Genomic DNA, 18,528 nt, shown 5'->3' on the forward strand with positions numbered 1-18,528 from the left:
CTCAAAAGGAACCAGAGTAATGACATCTAGCACCAAATCCAGGTTTCAAGAAACCCAGTGATCAGTGGAGGAGAAAAAATGAGTTTGAATGTAATAATCTCCCCATGTAAGGGTGCACAAAGACTTCCTGGGTTTTGGCAAGACATTTGACAAAGCTTCAATCCCCATATTTAAAAAAATTATCAGATTGAAGACTTTATCTGGTACATCATGCAGGGAGTCTACAACATGAAGGGTCCTTGTTTTAGCTGGATAGATGTTGCATGGTTCACATCACAAAATAAATGTCGTCCAGTTAGCATTGCAGCCTCTTTTAGCAATCTCTGGGTTGGTAAAAAAATAAATAAAAGAACCAATTTCTGAGAGTAGCCTAAAGCTTTGTATGCTTCACATTTGGACACAAGAATCATTCAGGATGTACCGAAATTCTTCAGTTAGACATTGCCTGCAGTGCGTAGAGAGCTGCATTTTTTGAGAGTGCAGCTTTCACCACACATATTGTAGGAGAAGAGAACATGTTCACCTTGACATTAGTGAAAGAAAAAATTAACCCTGAGAATGAGTATATTGATTCTGGGAGACTTAGCATGTTTCTGCCATTTATTTAAGAGTATTTGCTCAAAAATAGGACTGAGAGGAAAACAAACTTCTGCTTGAAGGCATATATTCGCGGCTAGTCACTGAGGAAAAAAATGCTTTACCTGAAGTTACAGTAACAAAGCCTAGGGCCTCTATAACTTTATTCAACATTCTGTAAAGAAGGAATACCCTCATCTATTAAGTAAGCCACACTGAGAAAGCTTACCTCTTTCCATGGAGTTGTCTGAAATGAGACACAAGTCCCTGCCACACGGCAGGAAAAAAAAACGGGCAAAGTGCGGCTTTTAAAAGCCGCACCAAAATTGAGACGCCACGGTGGGATCCCATGGATCCCCTGAGCCGTGGCGCCGTTGCTCCCCGGCACGATCAGATGCCGGGGAGGAAGCGACAGTCGGGAGGGGGAGGATGCCGAACTGTGCATGTCTGAGCATGCGCAATTTGGCCAGGAGCCGGGGATGAGCCGGCGGAAGGATGCGCTGGCGATCCCACGGCCGGCCTTGATGCGCCCTTTCCCGAAGAACCACCTAGGTAGGTGGTTTATTTTTGATGCAGGGGTTTGGGTGGAAGGGCCGGATTGGGAACGAGCGCACCACGCTTCCCAGATGTTGCTGTGGGAAAGTTCGCGCCCGTTTGCTGCGCCCCCAATCCGTCCCTCTCCTGGCCCAAAACCTCTCGTGTGACCGGGGCCACACTTGCTCAACTGGAGTGCCAGTTAGAAACTTATTTTGTTTGAGTTCTAACTGGGGAAAGACAATGGGCAGGCGAAAGATTTATGCGATCTGAAGAGAAACCAGAGTATGACAATGGGCAGGTTCTCCTTTCTTTCTTTCTTTTTTTTTGGTGACACAGAAGACAAAGGAAAACTTAAAGCAATTCCCTAACTCTGAATCCATCTTGGATTCTGCATCACAGAAGATGTACCTTCGGAAAATATCTAATCTCTGAGAGGCAGAACCAGGGGGCAGTATAATACAGGCTCCAGACCTGGCCATATCAGCACAGGGAGTGATAGGATTGCTTCATATAACTCCATCCTCCAGAATCCTGCCTGCTAATAATGGCATACTTTCTTCCATTAAAGCTTACTCATGAGTAGGATGGTCAGGTTGACTTGTAATCAAACCTCCTCAAATTAGACTCTAGATACAAATGGCATGAATGGAGGGAACAGCCATCTGAAGCGGGCAATATGGTTATTGATGGGGAGAGAAGCTCTGTGTCCCCAGCAAGTGTAAATGTGAAGGGTGCCATGGGTCAGAATCAACCCAGAGGAGCCTGCAGAGCAAAGGCTGGGAGCCTGAACAAAGTTCAACAAGATTGAAAAGGAGTTAACAGAAAGTCCAACTTCTGCTGAGGCAGATGTCAACTGGTAAAGCTGCAGAAAAAGGTAGGGTACTCCTTGAGACAGGTGCCCCCCCTTATATAAGGGTAATAATGTTTTAGAAATAACACTTCATTTTTAAAATAAAGATAGAACCCTTTTTATGCATGCCCATACAGAGAACACAGGAAAAGTGGTAACTGAAAAAATGTTATAAAGGTTTTTGGTAGCGGTTCCACTTCAAAACGCCTTAGTGCAACGTTAAAACGGCATGTTGAATACACTATTTGGATTTTACTGGTTGAAACAATGAAAGTAAGGTGTGTATATCACCTTGTATGATCAACAGTGTTCTTTTCTGTATTAACATGACATTTTTGGACCAGCAGAATTTATGTAAGGCTACAGGACAAATGGTAGAAAAGATTTCGTATGTCAGAAAAGTTATGACATATCTGTGTTAACATGTACAATGGATATACTACCTGGGCCACTGGGACATGCTTCACCCATTTTTAAATTCAGTGCTGGGCTAACCATTACATTAGGCATCCGACAGAGTATAGCTCAAGACAACTTTGGCAGCAACTAAAGCATAATTATCCAAATTGCCACTATACCAAGAACAGATACCTTTTTCTCTAGAGGTAAAGTGAGCCATTGTTGCAACCAACTTATGACGACCCCAATCATGGGGTTTTTGAGGCAGGTCATGTTCTCAGTAATGGTAAAGACTGAAATGAAAGAAGCTTCAGCAGCAGACAAGTGTATGCATTCTACTAGGGCCTAGTATTTATGGGAACAGAAGAACAGAATCTATTTATTTACTTCATTTATACCATGCCTGTTCCCCCAATGGGGACCCAATGTGACTTACATTGTTCCCATCTCCTCTGTTTTATTCTCCCAACAACCCAGTGAGGTAGGGTTAGGCCATGTTGTGTGTGACTGGCCCAAGGTCACCCAGCAAGCTTCCATGGCACAATGGGGATTTGAACCTGGTTTTCCAAGATCCTAGTCTGACACTCTAACCACTGCACTACACTGTGTGTCAGAGAAGTATGCCCCAAAAGCAAAGCATGACCCCACCCTTTTAATCTAGGACTGTCCGAAATGAGGTTTATCCCCTCTGTTAAAATGGGTATGGCTGGTGTGCACAACTGCCTTCCAGCTTGGCCTTTGATTAGAGGGGAAGTCATATCCTGCATAGATACCAAAGCTAGTATAAAAAAGGTAAAGGTTTAACTTGTTCGAAAGCCAGTTGAATCCGACTCTAGGGGGCGGTGCTCATCTTTGTTTCCAAGCCGAAAAACCAGTGCTGTCCAAAGACGTTTCCGTGGTCATGTGGCCAATATGACTAAACACCGAGCCACACAGAATGCTGTTACCTTCCCACCAAAGCGGTACCTACTTATCTACTTGCAATTTCTTGCTTTCAAACTGCTAGGTTGGCAAGAGCTGGGGCCAGAGACAGGAACTCACTCTGTCACGCGGCACTAGGGTCTCAAACTATCGAACTACAGACCTTCCAGTCTGCAGCTCAGCATCTTAACCTCTCAGCCACTAAACCAAGCTCAGACTAATGTTGCATCTTCACAAGATAAAAGAAGTTGATATTTAGCTTCAGGGCTTTCAATACAGATGCATTAGTAAATCAATTATCTTTAAACAATCTTCAAGAATAGCTCTAGGCAGACTGATGTCAACATCTATATATTTTATCTTCTCAAATGTTACCCAAAGGATTGTTTCAAGCTTCAGGTTTTTTCCACTGTTCTGTACTGAACAACATTCCTCACATGTACACGATGGATCGTCTAATCTCAAAAGCACTCTTCTTGGGAAACAATTTCCATGTTAAGTGACTCAGTCTGATACAGTTATATAAAAATAATGTAGCTGAATCCCATTCATAATAAACACATGTTACTCTTAAGTTTACTTATATGTATCTGAGTGCGACATGCATATATAAAATCTAGAATCCAGATTCAATACATAAAAACTAGAAATACACTTGTATGTGACTTTGGCTTCAATCCTAGGTACATTTTCTAGGGAATCAATCCTAATGAATTTAACAGGATTTACTTTTGAGTAGATATGCTTAGGTTTGTGCTATTTGTAAAAGAATACCATAAAAATTAGAATTGTTCATTTTAACTTCATCTTTATAACTGTTTTAATAAATAAAAATAAATAAAGGATTGCAGCCTTTGTTTCTCAACCCAGTTCTTTCGGATTAAGATTTTTGAAGCTGGTGCATGTTCTAATGCAGTTTCTGTTACTCTGCTTAGAGAGATCCAATTTCCCCCAAGTATTCTTCCAAGGCTGGTTATTTAGAGTCTTTTGTCTCCTTTTTTATTTGAACTGAGTAAAAAATTATCCTATGTAACTAGAGAGGTTGCCTGCTTCACTGATATTGAATGATGAAATGCTATAGTTAAGGGGATAACTCCCTATTTGCTCTGAGTTTAGTGTGAAGTTATGCATAGAGTAACATAATTTCACATCATAATAATTTATCAAAAGTACTACTTAATACATATTTAAAAGAGCAAAAAAGGTGTAAAACAAATCAGGCATAAAACAAATCACCCATGTAAGCATAAAGAGAATTTTACACTAGTCCAGGTAATTCACTTCATACATTAGCCATGTCAATTCACCATGATCTATCATTAAGTATTTTTTCAGAACAATACCAATGAAGAAAGGAGAGTGATAATACTATATGAAGTTATCCACAATAGGACAATTGCAATTTACTATTCTCAAGTTTACATCTTAAGTCTGTAAACTGAAAGATTATGGCTGAAATAAACATACAGTCACTTTGGAGGAGGCCCATCAACTCCATATGATTACTTTGAAGCGTACAATTATTAAGCATGACAAGAGCCACCATTTTAACCATGCATTACATCCAGTGTTTGGGAGCTCATTCATCATTATGGTCAGTCAATATGCATCTGAAAAAAACTACTAGTATATAAATCTTTATGGAATAGTAAAGTGATCACAGTTAAGTGCTGTATAGAAGATTCAAAAGAAATACAACGGGATTAGAATAAACACCCCTCAAGTGTACTGAGAGAGCCCAAGATAAATGTGCTTCTATCTTTCTGTAACAGCCTTGGGTACATCTTATCATACAACAGCTATGTTGACACTTTAAGAGCCAGAATTTTCAGAATCCAGATTCTTTCAACATGCTGTAAGAGGACATTCTTATTTGATAAGATATACCCATCACTGCGGGGCAGATTATGCCTTTGTTTATTTGGATACCAATTTCCATACCCTTTTCTGATCTCAGTTCTTCTGTCTCTTTTTTCAGTCTCTCTATTTCTGCCAACAGCTCAGAGTTCTTCTTGTCAGATTCCTGTAGTTTACTTCAAAACAAACAAGGATAAAACACAGGTTTCCAATTAATAAGGGCCATATTATCTGGACATGTCTCGAACATTATTTGCTGCACGGTTCAATTAAGACCACAGCCAGTTGACAAAAAAGCATGAATAAAATTTGGAGGAGACAATTTTATTTTATATGGGTTCTGTGCAACCATAATAAGAGTAATAATGCGGTTTACATCATTCTTCTCACCTTCATTTTATTCTCACAATATCCCTGTGAGGTAAATTAAGCCAAGTGTATGCATAACTTGGCTGAAGGTCACCCAACAAACTTCCAAGGCAGCGTAGGGATTTGAATCAGGGTCTCAGCTATGAACACTCTGACTACTATGCTACACTGGCTTATGAAAGCATGGCTCTTGCTTTTAACCAAAGCTGCCACAAACAACTGTACCATTACAATCAAGGTTTGACAAACAATACATTTTAGCATCTACAAAAGGGATCGATCTGTGCTAGCTGTTTTTGCCATTATCGACACTGTTTGTTCATTCACTGATTCCTCAGAATCTAGATGATATTCCACCCAAAGCACTGCATTTTGATGTTGTCTCTGTTCAAGAGCTAACTTATAATTTATTTAGCTTCTCTATCCTTTTAGGCGTCACCTGGTTTAGTGCTGTCAAACCTAGTACAGAAGAGTTGTTCATAACTCAACTTTCCTTCTTTATATCCTTCCCACTTCACCGTTTACTTTGATGTGCCCCCTTCCCCCAAACTGGAGGGGAATGTTTTGTCAATTTCACCAATGTCCTTGTCTTTTTTTCAAGAAGTTAAAATATTAATTTTTGTACCAGTGATGATGCACATAATACCACTTCAAAGGAAAAAAACCCTCTTAAATCCTGCTCCAATACCCCTCTTGCCTTTCCTCAAACACCATCATTACTCTTGAGAGGGGCATTTGGAGAACATAAAGGAATGCTATGTGGATCAGCTGGCTTTTGTTCATAATCAGTTTCTTCCCAGCATCAGATACTAACACACCAGACTCTGCTGCAGCACTCTCCATTGAGTTGCTCTCTCCCACTCCTTTGTGTCCCTCTGGTCACTTTTTTGTTACCATGTGAACATAAGAACATAAGATAAGTCAATGCTGGATCAGGCCAATGGCCCATCTAGTCCAACACTCTGTCACACAGTGGCCAAAAATACCAGGTGCCATCAGGAAGTCCACCATCGGGGCCAGGACACTAGAAGCCCTCCCACTGTTGCCCCCCCCCCAGCACTAAGAATACAGAGCATCACTTCCCCCAGCCTGAGAGTTCCTATCTATACCTTGTGGCTAATTGCCGCTGATGGACTTCTGCTCCATATGCTTATGTAATTCCCTCTTGAAGCTGCCCATACTTGTAGCCGCCACCACCTCCTGTGGCAGTGAATTCCATGTGTTAATCATTCTTTGGGTGAAGAAGTACTTCCTTTTATCTGTTCTAACCTGACTACTCAGCAATTTCATGGAGTGCCCACGAGTTCTTGTATTGTGAGAAAGGGAGAAAAAGGGAGAAAAGTACTTCTTTCTCTACCTGCTCTATCCCATGCATAATCTCATGTCACCCCTCAGTCATCGTTTCTCCAAGCTAAAGAGCCCCAAGCACTTTAACCTGTCTTCATAGGGAAAGTGTTCCAACCCTTTTATCATTCTAGTTGTCCTTTTCTGCACTTTCCCCAATGCTATAATATCCTTTCTGAGGTGTGGTGACCAGAACTGTACACAGTACTCCACATGAGGTCGCACCATTGATTTATACAGGGGCATTGTGATACTGGCTGATTTGTTTTCAATTCGCTTCCTAATAATCCCCAGCCTAGTGTTGGCCTTTTTTACTGCAGTTGCACACTGTCTCGACATTTTCATTGAGTTATCTACTGTGACTCCAGATTGGACTCCAGATTGCATAACTCCCACGGACCATGGCTTAGACCTACTATAACATCAGCAAAGTCCCTTTCCCTCTTGCTCATCTAACCTGTTCTAAAGTGTTTGCAAGTATTAGAATAAATTAACGGTACCATTCTGTTGCAATATTACAAGCTTTGACTTTATTCAGTTCCTCTTGAATTGCTTGTTTGGCTCGTATTTCTGCATCCAAGGCTGACTGTAGTTCTAACCTTGCAGACATATCTAGTTTTGCAAAGCGGCGCATCTTCCAGGGCATGTCCTAAAAAACAAAAACAGAAAAAACAATTTATTTTCAGTTCAGTCATTTCTTTGTTGCACACTAGTCTCTCTTGGGGAGTTCTGACAATTATCCAATAGATTATCCTTTTTGTTTTTAAGTAAAACAAAGACTGCTATCCTATAGTTTTACAGGCATTAGTAACTTAGTGAAATAGCTGGTTTATATCATAGGTTACATTAAAACAAAACGATATTTCACAAGAGGAGTAAATCCTTCTAGGAGTACATTTTGATGATAAGACTGTTGGCAGTCCAATAGGAAAACTGTCTCAACAAAGGCATATGGGACTACTGAAGCAAATGTTTTTTATGAACCTGTACCTCAAATGGAATAAATAAGTTTATAACCAATCGCAACAAAGATCTTAATATAACAGGTCCAGTGCGTGAAATGCTTATTGGAGACAGATAAGTGAAGCAAAAAAAGTCACATGTTCATAAATATTTCCAAAAATGGCATGCTGAAACATACTCAAAGCACTGAATCATGGCCACAAATTCTGCATGCCATTAGGTTATACAGCCATGCTGACCAAGCCACATGTCTAGAGCTTGGAGGCAGAACAATGTGTTAGGTGTAGTTCCATAAGCCTTTTAACAGACATTTTTCTTTTACCAAATGTAGCTGCTGGGGTTGCAATTTCAAGGGGAAGACTGGCTTGAGAGGAGAGGGGTTGCAGCTAAAATGGGAGGGATACTCATACGTTTTCTCTAGATTCTATCTGTGATTCAAATCTGAGGGTTATCCAGGTACTAGTCCTCAGTTTCATTTGTAAAGCTGAATGCATGTTGGCGCTTCCTTACAAACAGGTACGCATGTACAGGTAGGATGGATGTGCATTCCCTGTAACATGCGAATGGGGCTTCTGTCTGCTGGTGTTGCTGGCAGCTTTTAAAAAATACACTGGCCTATGTCAGTGTGGTGTAGCAGTTAGAGATTTGGACTAGGATCTACGAGACTCATGTTTGAATCCCCACTTTGCTACTGAAGCTTGTTAGGTGACCTTGGGCAAGTCACATACTCTCAGGCTAGCCAACCTCACAGGGTTGTTGCGAGGATAAAATGAAGGACAGGAGAAGGATGTAAGCCACCCTGGGTTTCCATGGGGAAGAAACAAACAGAAAAATAAATGGCAGTTTTCTGCAGCAACACAGCATACAGGAAAGTTTTAATAGCCTCTCTTCTCTCCTCATGCTAGTATCCTCCTTGACTCTATATCTTCAGTGATTGCATTTGATAAGATAAAAGAACCCTGTTAAAAGGAGAACTGACCTACACATGGTTTGTTCCACCCTCAGGTGGCAGATATACCTAACTTAGTGTTCCTAACCAAACGCTGATGTCATAACCATGCCGCAATCCTGTAACGTTTTGTTTGCTGACATTACATTGAAGTAAGGGATGATATAACATGCCCTAAACATTTATTTAACAGCACAACAAATCTTAGAAATGGAGACTTTAGGATGCAGCAAATCAATTCCTTACTGTTGCTCTTGCACCTAAACTGGAGTTCCTCAGGGCCTCTAGTTCTTCAGTCATTTTGGAGGCTAAAGCTTGCAGATAGCCTCGAGCATCCTTTTCATCACTCACCCTAGTCAAGCAATGAAAGAAAGAGAGGTAAGAACTTTAGTAAAAGCAAAGGGGGAAAGGTTTTAATTATTAAATTAACTTTTGTGAAAAGCTTAATAAATTTATGACTCACTATTGACATCAGGCTACTTTTAGAAATGAGGACATAATTCGACCCTACACCAGCCACCCACTTTCTTAAAAATGGCTGAACTAAATCCAGAACCTCCTCTATTCTAGGAATCAGTAGTTATAATCTTCACTGTGCTTACATAGCTGCCATTCATTTAAATGGGGATTATCCTTTGGGGAGGACTGTATCTGCTAAATATAAAGTAACACTATATTTTTATCTTATTTAATATGACCTGAGTTGTTTAAAATTAGGTGAGTGCATATTATTCCTGAAACATAATTTCTATAAGTAAATGTTCTCAATTGTTGCTATAACAAAAAGAAATCTCAGTACAGTAATTTTTTTATAAAAAAGCATATACCTTAGTGTTTCAGAAACATGTTCATTGGCCATGAATGCTGAATGCAAGGGCAAGATCACTTACAGACTGCCATTGTTACGCTGTGGCATGTGTGTCCTGACAAAAGTACTCTGTGGACTTCTGTTATCAACCTAACAAGAGTGCAACATTAAGCTAACAAAATCAGAAACTCAAAGAAGTGTTTAAGACCATAGCCAAGACCACATGCATGCTGCTTTACATGTGTAATTGCAAGAATAAATGCAACTGTATGTCACCCAAATGACAGGATAAGTTTCTTTTTCCTACATGGAGATGGCCTCTGTGTAACCAAAAGATTATAAATCAGGCAGCCCCTAGAACATGATCTCCAACATGATGCTCATGACTGTGACTGCACACAGATGCCATGTGTAGCACACATCTACTGGTGGATGGAAGTACTACAATTAATGGAGCTATTCAATGTGACATCACCAAGTCCCACTACATGACATCATTGGAACCCACCTGAGACATCATCAAGCTCCTCCCACTGAGTCTCAGGGTTTGAGATTATAGCATGAGATTATAGCAATCTGGCAATCCTAGACTCAATCAAAATCCTTATGCCCCCCAACCACAAAATTCAGGTTAGAAACCTGAATCCACAGGCAGCACTATGTTCCATCAGAGCTGATGTCTATTTTTATGAGGCAGACCATATCCTGAATTTGGATGGATCAAGACATTTTCAGACTTTTTAGTAATCAGGGCAATGGGCTGTATATGCACAAATCTTAAAACTTTATTTCAACCGAAGAAACTTTAAATTAAATTAAATTAAATTAAATCATTCAGTGAGGGATTGGCTTCTTTATATATAGATAGATTTATTTGCTTCACTGTTTTTCTCCTACATGATAAAGCTTATTGCAAAGGAATTGACAAGAAGCACTATCTTGCTCTGATTTTTAATCTTTACTTCTGCAAAAATCAGTCCTTTAGACCAAACAGACTTGAATAATACATATTTATAAAGCAAGCTACACAGCTTGGAACACATCCAGAGTTTCAAAGCCTAACATGCACTGAGTGACCATTCATACTCAAAATCTAAAGCATTGTCTAAATATGGACAATGAAGTTGCACTGGTTGTGAAAAACACTGTCTATTTAACTAGGCTTCCTACATTTACCCGCTTTTAATACAAAAAATCAGTTATACAGCTGCTTTGAAAGGAGACACAAATAGCGTAAACACCAAAGACTGCTGCAAGACATTAAGATTAATCAGTTTAAGAAATCTGTGAAAATATTTAGGTACAGGTTGTTTTCAGATGTTAAATATTATAAAGATCCCAAGAGACAAAATAAGTTACAACAAAAATGTTCCCTTCCCACAAACAGCTCAAATGCATGTCCATATCTTTCTCTCAGACCATTTTAAAACAGTACTTGGAAAAGGTCAGTTTCATAGAAGTATTACCACCAGAAACAGCAATGAAAAGAGATCTGCATTTTGCTCTGACTATTTTGGTTTTATTTTCCCAGTAGAAGACTTGTAGTGCAACCTGAAGTAGAGTTACACCCTTCTAAATTCACCAAAGTCAATAAGTTCTTCTACCATCTACGAATCTAATGGAGATAGTGAAAATTAATTCTCATAGCTCCTATCACTATTGCATTCTTGCAAAGACATGATTTGTACCTCCGACAATACATTTATATTTCTCAAGGAGACTTGAAAAGAGATCACCAAGGAATACGAAAAATGGAAAGCACCTTGTTGCATGAGGCTCAGTGATAGCCAAGATTACAGTTGATACTCACCACTGGATGATCTCAGTGATCTGGGCCTCCCAATGTGCTACAGATTCTTTTTTGTCAGCAAGATCTCTCATCTCTTCTTCTAACTGCCGGTTATTCATACTAAGTCTTTCATATATAGCCGTAATCTGAATATACGTTAAAGATGCAATTAATCTTTGCAGATATAAGACATTACCCTGATAATCTGAAGCAACTTTCTTCTGTGATTAAAATTAATAAAGAATATACCTGATGGGCATATTCTTTATTCTAAGCAACCTTGGCCCCTTTCACGGGGCAAAATGGGATATAATGAGATACAAATATTTTAATCAATAACTAAACTATTAAAATAGCTTCCTTTCTTCTACTTTAGCTATTATCAGTCCTTCACATTCAAGAAGATCTGTACTCCATATGTTTTTTATAAATTTCATTTTCTGAGGTACTTTTCCTTCTAATCAATATGAGAGTCTACTTATATGCATTTCACCATGCCCATCTTGCTTCTCAGATCTTAAAATTTTTGTACTCATTCAAAATACTTCCCATTCTTATTATACATATACTTTGCAGTAGGAAGTTGCTGATTGTCACTAAGGGGAAGGCGGTCAGGGCCCTTTCCAGGGCTGCTTTGGCCTTTGAGGAAGGACTCACTGGGGCTAGGCCTGGCTGCAATCATTGTGTGACAAGATCTGCAAGACTCATCCACACTTGGCCGTTTGCTACTGTTCAACAACAGCCACCTCATGAAAACCAGTATAGTGTTAGTGGTTAGAAATTAGGGTCTGGGAGATCCAGGTTCAAATCACCACTCTGCTGTGGAAGTTGAATCAGTATCCTTGGGCCAGTTGCACATTTTCATCTTTCACAGGGTAGTGAGTATAAAATGAAGGAGAAGAGAATGATGTAAACTACTTTGGGTCCCTATTGTAGAGTAGGGCTGCCAAATCCCCCCGGGGGGCGGATTTCCCCCGCTTTGGAGGTCCGATTTCCACCCCTGCGGAATCGGCCCCCGGGGGAAACCCCACCCCTGCGTGCATGTCACAGGAAAGTGACGTCGTGACGCCGGGCACACTGGGGGCGGGGCACAGCCATTTGAGGGGAAAACATAGAGTTTTCCCCTCAAATGGCTGTGCCCCGCCCCCAGTGTCCCCGGCGTCATGACATCACTTCCCTGTGACGTGCATGCTGCCGGGAGCCAGCACAAAGTCCCCCGCTGGCAGAGGTAAGTCGATTTGGCAACCCTATTGTAGAGAAAGGCTGGGTATGAATGAAATAATAAATATAGTTGAAGATAGGGGGCAGATAAAAAGATAGGTTGGTTGGTGGGGAGAAAAGGAAGCAGGGAACGGTAAAGATACGGAGGTTGCCAAGAAGAGGGAAATAGGAAATAGTGCAGGGAAGGGGATAGAGGGGCAATCGAGGTGCCCTCCACAATTCCTTGTGCGCTTCCTACTGTGCAGCTAGGCCCAGCCTGGTGGCCAGCACTGCATAACTGGATCATAGTTTTGGCAGGAAGAGGCTGCAAAGGGAGGGGAACGAGGTATGAGCTTAATACAAAATATTGGAGAGCAGAAGCCCTTAAAACCAGCAGAAGCAGTGTGTGTACACAGATGCACACATAATGATTCTTGAAAAAATGCTGATTGAGATCTCATGAGATCATGGTTGGTATAATCAAGGAGTATGAAAAAAAATAATAAACACCAGAAAAGAAGAAAGAAAATGATGTCAGGAGAGTTGCAAGGAACCATGCAGTGGCAATGAGGTGGCAGGAGGACATAATGAGAGGAAAGGGTCAGTAATTGAAGGGTGAGGTGGTGGCAGTGGTAATGAAGAGAGGGGGAGGAGTTGTGAAGAGGAAATGTGGACCAGTGTGGGAGGCATGGTGTGGAAAATGCACTTTTCAACTCCAAGCCCCCTCCAATAGCTGTCTTGATCTCATCACCTCTCCTCCTGGGAGGCTGGGAGGACAAGAAGCAGGGATTTCCCATCCCTGAAAGTACCTTCCCTCTTATTGACCTTCAAAGCACTATATGGTTTGGGATCAATATATCTAAAGGACCCACTGTTATGAACCCACTTTATCATTATGGTCATCTCCAGAGGCCCTGGTTTGGGTGCACCCACCTTCTGAGATGTGGGTGGCAACCTAGGAGACGGCCTTCCCACTTGTGACACCAAAACTCCAGAACTCTCTTCTCCCCAAGGAGACTCATCTGTCCCCTGCTATTGCTACCTTTGGCCAGCAGGTGGAGACATTTTTATTTGACATTCCCTCAGCAATCCCTTCTCCCTGACCAATGTTTTAATTGTCATTTTTGTATTTTTGTATGTATTTTAGCTGTTTTAACTATTTTAATGATGTGTGTGTTTTTTTGGGGGGGGATTGGTTTTAAAATGTGATTTTTATTATGTATGTTGTAATTTGTACCCCTCTATCTCTCAATATGTTCCACCTGCCAACTTTCTGAATGCTTTGCTCATTATATTATGAATAACAAACAATGGAAATACAGTGATTTATAAGTTGTAGCCAAAAACCCCCCAGTTCATAGACTGTTACAGTCTATGAACTGGGTTGGTTTTTTTTGGCTATTTCTCATTATATTAGCTGTACCCATACAACACACCTACCTTATCAAGTTCATTGGAAAGCTTTTTGTTCTCCTCTGTCAGCAGGATCTTCTCCCGTTCATATTTCTGTTTGAACTCAGTTTCAAATTCCTCTCTTTCACTTTGGCTAAGGCATAAGGTAAAAATACAGTCACCTGACATAGTTGTGATAGTCTGTGATAGTCCCATATTAAATTGTCCTAATTTATAAATACCTTACACTTCACCTCTTACAGATAGTTAAAATAAAGAACAGTGGGTGACAGTTAAGCCTACCTCTCTGAAATCAAAGGGACTTAAGTACACAGTTGAAAACCCATTGATTTATAAGTCTCTTAATTAGGCACACCTGAAGTTCTGTGGATGCCACACCCGGTCCTTAAAGCTATGAGACAGTTTCCATGATTCCCAAACATTCACAGTTAAGGATAAACGTTCTAATTCAGTATGCTTACTCATTTTTATAACTCAGTGCAATTTTGAAAGTCAGCCAGGATAAAGAAAGAGTTGCCATATATGGTGCCTGGATCTGCAAAACCTTCATGCATGAAGATTCCTATTAACTTTATAAAATGGGCCTAACTGTAACAACATCCAGTACTTGAAACATCCATACGGCAACTCCGATTCAAGATGATATCTGCTTAAACCTGAGCCTTGCAAATTCTACAAATGTAAGGTCAACAACTTGAAAAAACACCATAAGTAAAAGGCAGCTTGTTTTTCTGGGAGATTTATACATCCTTTCCTACCAGCATGTGCTAACAAAATGTATCACTGTGTGTTAGAGAGAAGCAACAAGAGAGTAGAAGCTAGAACAGATACTTCTTTAAAGTCTTGGGAACCAGTCTCCAAACAGAACAGCAGAAGTATTCATGTCTCTGGTTATGTTCTTAGCCTAAACTACAGTGTGGAAACCTGGTAACCCACAACAGGACACGTGGATTTGACATGCGATTATTGTTTTAAATTTGAAAATGAAAAATCTGAATGAGTTTCACAAAAAAATTCTATATAACCGATAAAACGTTTTAGCAGTAAAAAAATGAATTGTCACCATCTAAAAACTGATGGGAGGATGCCAAATTTGGGGTTAGGTTAAAAAATATATTTTTAACCAATGAATTTTTAAAAAATCTGTCCTGCAACCCTTTGAATTAAGCCTTCAAGGCAGCTCACAAGAAATAAAGTTATTACAAAAAATAAGAACCCATATTCTTTCTAAAATCATATAAAATCCATATTAGAACAGAATAAACAATATCACTATAAACACATCACCCTTTAAATACTGAGGTTAATAAAAGTTCATGTCTGAAAGACAGTAAAATCAGTGCTAAAATACATATTCACAAATGGGGTGCCTTGAGAACTTTGAAGTGGCTGGAACAGGACCTCAAAAGAAGATCTGAGGGAAAATTTATGAGACAAGATGGTCCTCTACAGGCCTTTTGCAGAATAAAAAGTCACTTTAAACTGGGCCCAGAAAGAGAAGAAGAAGAGAAGAGATTGGATTTATACCCTGCCCTTCACTACCCGAAGGAATCTCAGAGCGGCTTACAAACTCCTTTCCCTTCTCCTCCCCACAACAGACACCCTGTGAGGTAGGTGGGGCTGAGAGAGCTCTGGCAGAAACTGCTCTTTTTCAAGAACAGCTCTTATCAGAACTATGGCTTGCCCAAGGTCATCCAGCAGTTGCAAGTGGAGGACTGGGGAATCAAACCCGGTTCTCCCAGATTAGAGTCCGCGCACTTAACCACTACACCAAACTGGCTCTGGAAGACAGTGAATAGTTTTGAATGTCAGTGAGGTATGCTTCAGCCAGAAAGTCCTGTTAAAAATATGGTTGCTGCATTCTGAACCAGTTAAAGTTTTCAGATAGTCTTCAAAGGTAGTTATGTATAATGCATTGCAGCAATCTAACCTGGGTATTACCAGGCAAAGCTGTGCAAGTCAGTGATCAGACAGGCAAAAAGGAACATATTGCAAAAAAACATAAATCCCAGCCAGGGAGGCAGTGGGGACCTTGGATAATCAAGGGGTAACAGGATTACTAAAGGATGATTGGGATATGGCAGAAAAGGGCAACTAAAATGATTAAGGGGATGGAACGCCTTCCCTATGAAGAAAAGTTAAAGAGGTTAGAGCTCTTTAGCTTGGAGAAATGACAACTGAGGGGTGACATGCTCCCTCTAAGCTATGGAGTCCTGTGAGCAAAAATTGTACTTTGTGAGCTACTGGCATCAAAGTTGTGAGCAAGTGATTTGGTTACCTCATAAATTAGTCTATTTTGGAGCCATCCTTCCTGAGCTAAGACAAAAATGTGTTCGCCACAAGCTAAAAAACGGTGAGCTAACTCACACTAACTCAGCTTACAGGGAACACTGGACATGATAGAGATTTACAAAATTATGCATGAGTTAAAGAAGGCAGAGAAAAAAGTACTTTTCTCTCTCAGTACAAAAAACTCATGAGCACTCAGTGAAATTAACGTGCAGTAGGTTTAGAACAGATAAAAGGAAGTACTTCTTCACCTAAAGAGTAATTAACATGTAGAATTCACTGCCACAGGAAGTGGTGGCGGCTACAAGCATGGACATCTTCAATAGGGGATTAGATAAACATACAGAGCAGAGGTCCATCAGAGGCTATTAGCCACAAGGTATAGATGATACACTATGTCTATGGCAGTGATACTCTGTATCCTTGGTGTTTGGGGGGCACAGTGGGAGGGCTTCTGGAGTACTGGCCTCGCTGGTGGACCTTCTGATGGCAGCTGTGTTTTGGCCACTGTGTGACACAGAGTGTTGGACTGGATGGGCCACTGGCCTGATCCAACATGGCTTCTCTTATGTGCTTATACTGAGGGTGGTGGAACAAGCCTGGAAAGATGAACTCTGCATTATGGTCTTCTCACTTTGGACTTAGGCCAGCCAGGTAAATTCTCAAATTCCTGGTAAAATCAGGTGCCTGCAAGACAACATCACTTGGTAGTCTGGGATGTCATCTCACAGGACATGAGAAAATAATCGAAGCACACCAACATTTTGTTGCCCTGCAAGGCACTTAATGTGCTCTTATGGACTGTATAAGTCCTAAGTGATAAAACGGACTGTGCAAACATATGCTTAAGGGACTGTACTGCATGGTGACCCAATGTGATGCCAGTTGAGAATGCACACCTAAAAGAAGAAAGTCTTCCTTTGCATTGCTGTTCCAGTTGGTTCTTCAAGGTTACCTGCCCTCCTACCTGCTGTGAGATGGACCATTTCCCTAATTGCATGGAGGAGTCGAATGCCATGCCATGGCACAAGGACAAAGAGCTCCAAACGCCATGAGGAGCTTCCTCTGTCACACGCAGGCAACCCCCTCACACATCTACCTGCAAGACTGCACGTAACTGAGAGGTTCTACACATGGTTGCTTGGAAACTAATCTCTCGCCCATCAACAGGCTCGGTTAAGCCCATCAAGAAACAATAGCCCTAGCTCGGTGACTCATACCCTCTTCATCCAGGTGCCACTCGCCAGTCTTAGTTACTAGCTCTCATTATTGACCACTCTCTTATTCCCCTCCCCTTGTTCCCTGTAACCAATAGTGTGTTTTTTGGGACGGACTATTAGGAGGTGCGCCAGGACATGTGGCCAGCTTAGGCCACCCCCAAGAGACATGTGACTAGGGGATGTGGCCAGCCTGGCCCAAGCCCCCCTCATAAAAGGGGGAACCCAGCCATGTGGTCTCTCTCTCTCTCTCCCCTGACTGCAGTCCCTCTCTCTCTCTACACCCCCTCCACGACCTCTATATTTGCTGACTCTTATCTTTGGCTACCTTGCCATTCATCCTACCCCAAGACTCTCAGACTGCAGCCAGAGTCTTTCCACATGTGTCTGCCGGTTCAGTCACATGATTCCCATTTCCTTAACTTAAATCCCCATTTTCTTATAGTTCCCTTATTTATTTATTTATTACTTCGATTTTATTACTTATTTTTCCATTTGGAATCTTCATCCCTTTGGAAAGGTAAAGTATTGCCCCCCCCCCCCAATGATATCCTGCTAATGTGAATGTGCTATCCGTCTCTCTTTATTTTTCCTAGAAGTCGTGTAATTGTGTGTGCGTCTGTGTATTGTTTGAATGTGGAAAAGAATGTAAAGACATCATTTTAAACTGACTTCAGCATTCGTGTCTATTACTGGTATCTCCCGGAAAAGGTGGGACCTCTGTATACACTGGTGAGTGCTCCCTATTGCCGATTGTTATTCTACAAATCATAAATCCCCAATATATATATATATTTTTAATAAAGGTTTTATTGACTCCCCTAAAAAGGGGAGGTATTTCGCTTAAAAGAAGAAATGGGAAGGGTAGACAGTGGGAGAAAGAGAAAGCTGAGTGATATATAAACTGGTAAATTAAACTGTTAGTAATGTCCAATTAATCTTCTTGGGCTTCTTCTGTGTGTTGTCAAACTTCTTTTCTTTAATCCAGTCACATGAAGTTCTCTGTTAGTATGTTAGTAATGTTCCTTTGAGTTTCTGTTAATAAAA

The 18,528-nt window shown here is 40.8% G+C and overlaps 1 protein-coding gene across 1 annotated transcript in view; it reads right to left on the reverse strand.

Annotated features, from left to right (window-relative positions):
- Nucleotides 1–18,528, reverse strand: part of CDC42BPA (CDC42 binding protein kinase alpha) — a 194,836-nt gene that overhangs the window by 70,814 nt on the left and 105,494 nt on the right. Inside the window, exons 16-20 of the mRNA XM_015413743.1 lie at nucleotides 14,003–14,108; nucleotides 11,384–11,508; nucleotides 9,012–9,117; nucleotides 7,354–7,502; nucleotides 5,225–5,316 (exon numbers count right to left, since the gene is read on the reverse strand). Of these exons, the coding sequence (XP_015269229.1) occupies nucleotides 5,225–5,316; nucleotides 7,354–7,502; nucleotides 9,012–9,117; nucleotides 11,384–11,508; nucleotides 14,003–14,108 (578 nt within the window). The remainder of the gene's footprint in view (nucleotides 1–5,224; nucleotides 5,317–7,353; nucleotides 7,503–9,011; nucleotides 9,118–11,383; nucleotides 11,509–14,002; nucleotides 14,109–18,528) is intronic.

This window comes from Gekko japonicus, unplaced genomic scaffold, assembly GCF_001447785.1.
Source record: "Gekko japonicus isolate JY-2015 unplaced genomic scaffold, Gekko_japonicus_V1.1 scaffold710, whole genome shotgun sequence".
In the NCBI taxonomy this organism is placed as follows: domain Eukaryota; kingdom Metazoa; phylum Chordata; class Lepidosauria; order Squamata; family Gekkonidae; genus Gekko; species Gekko japonicus.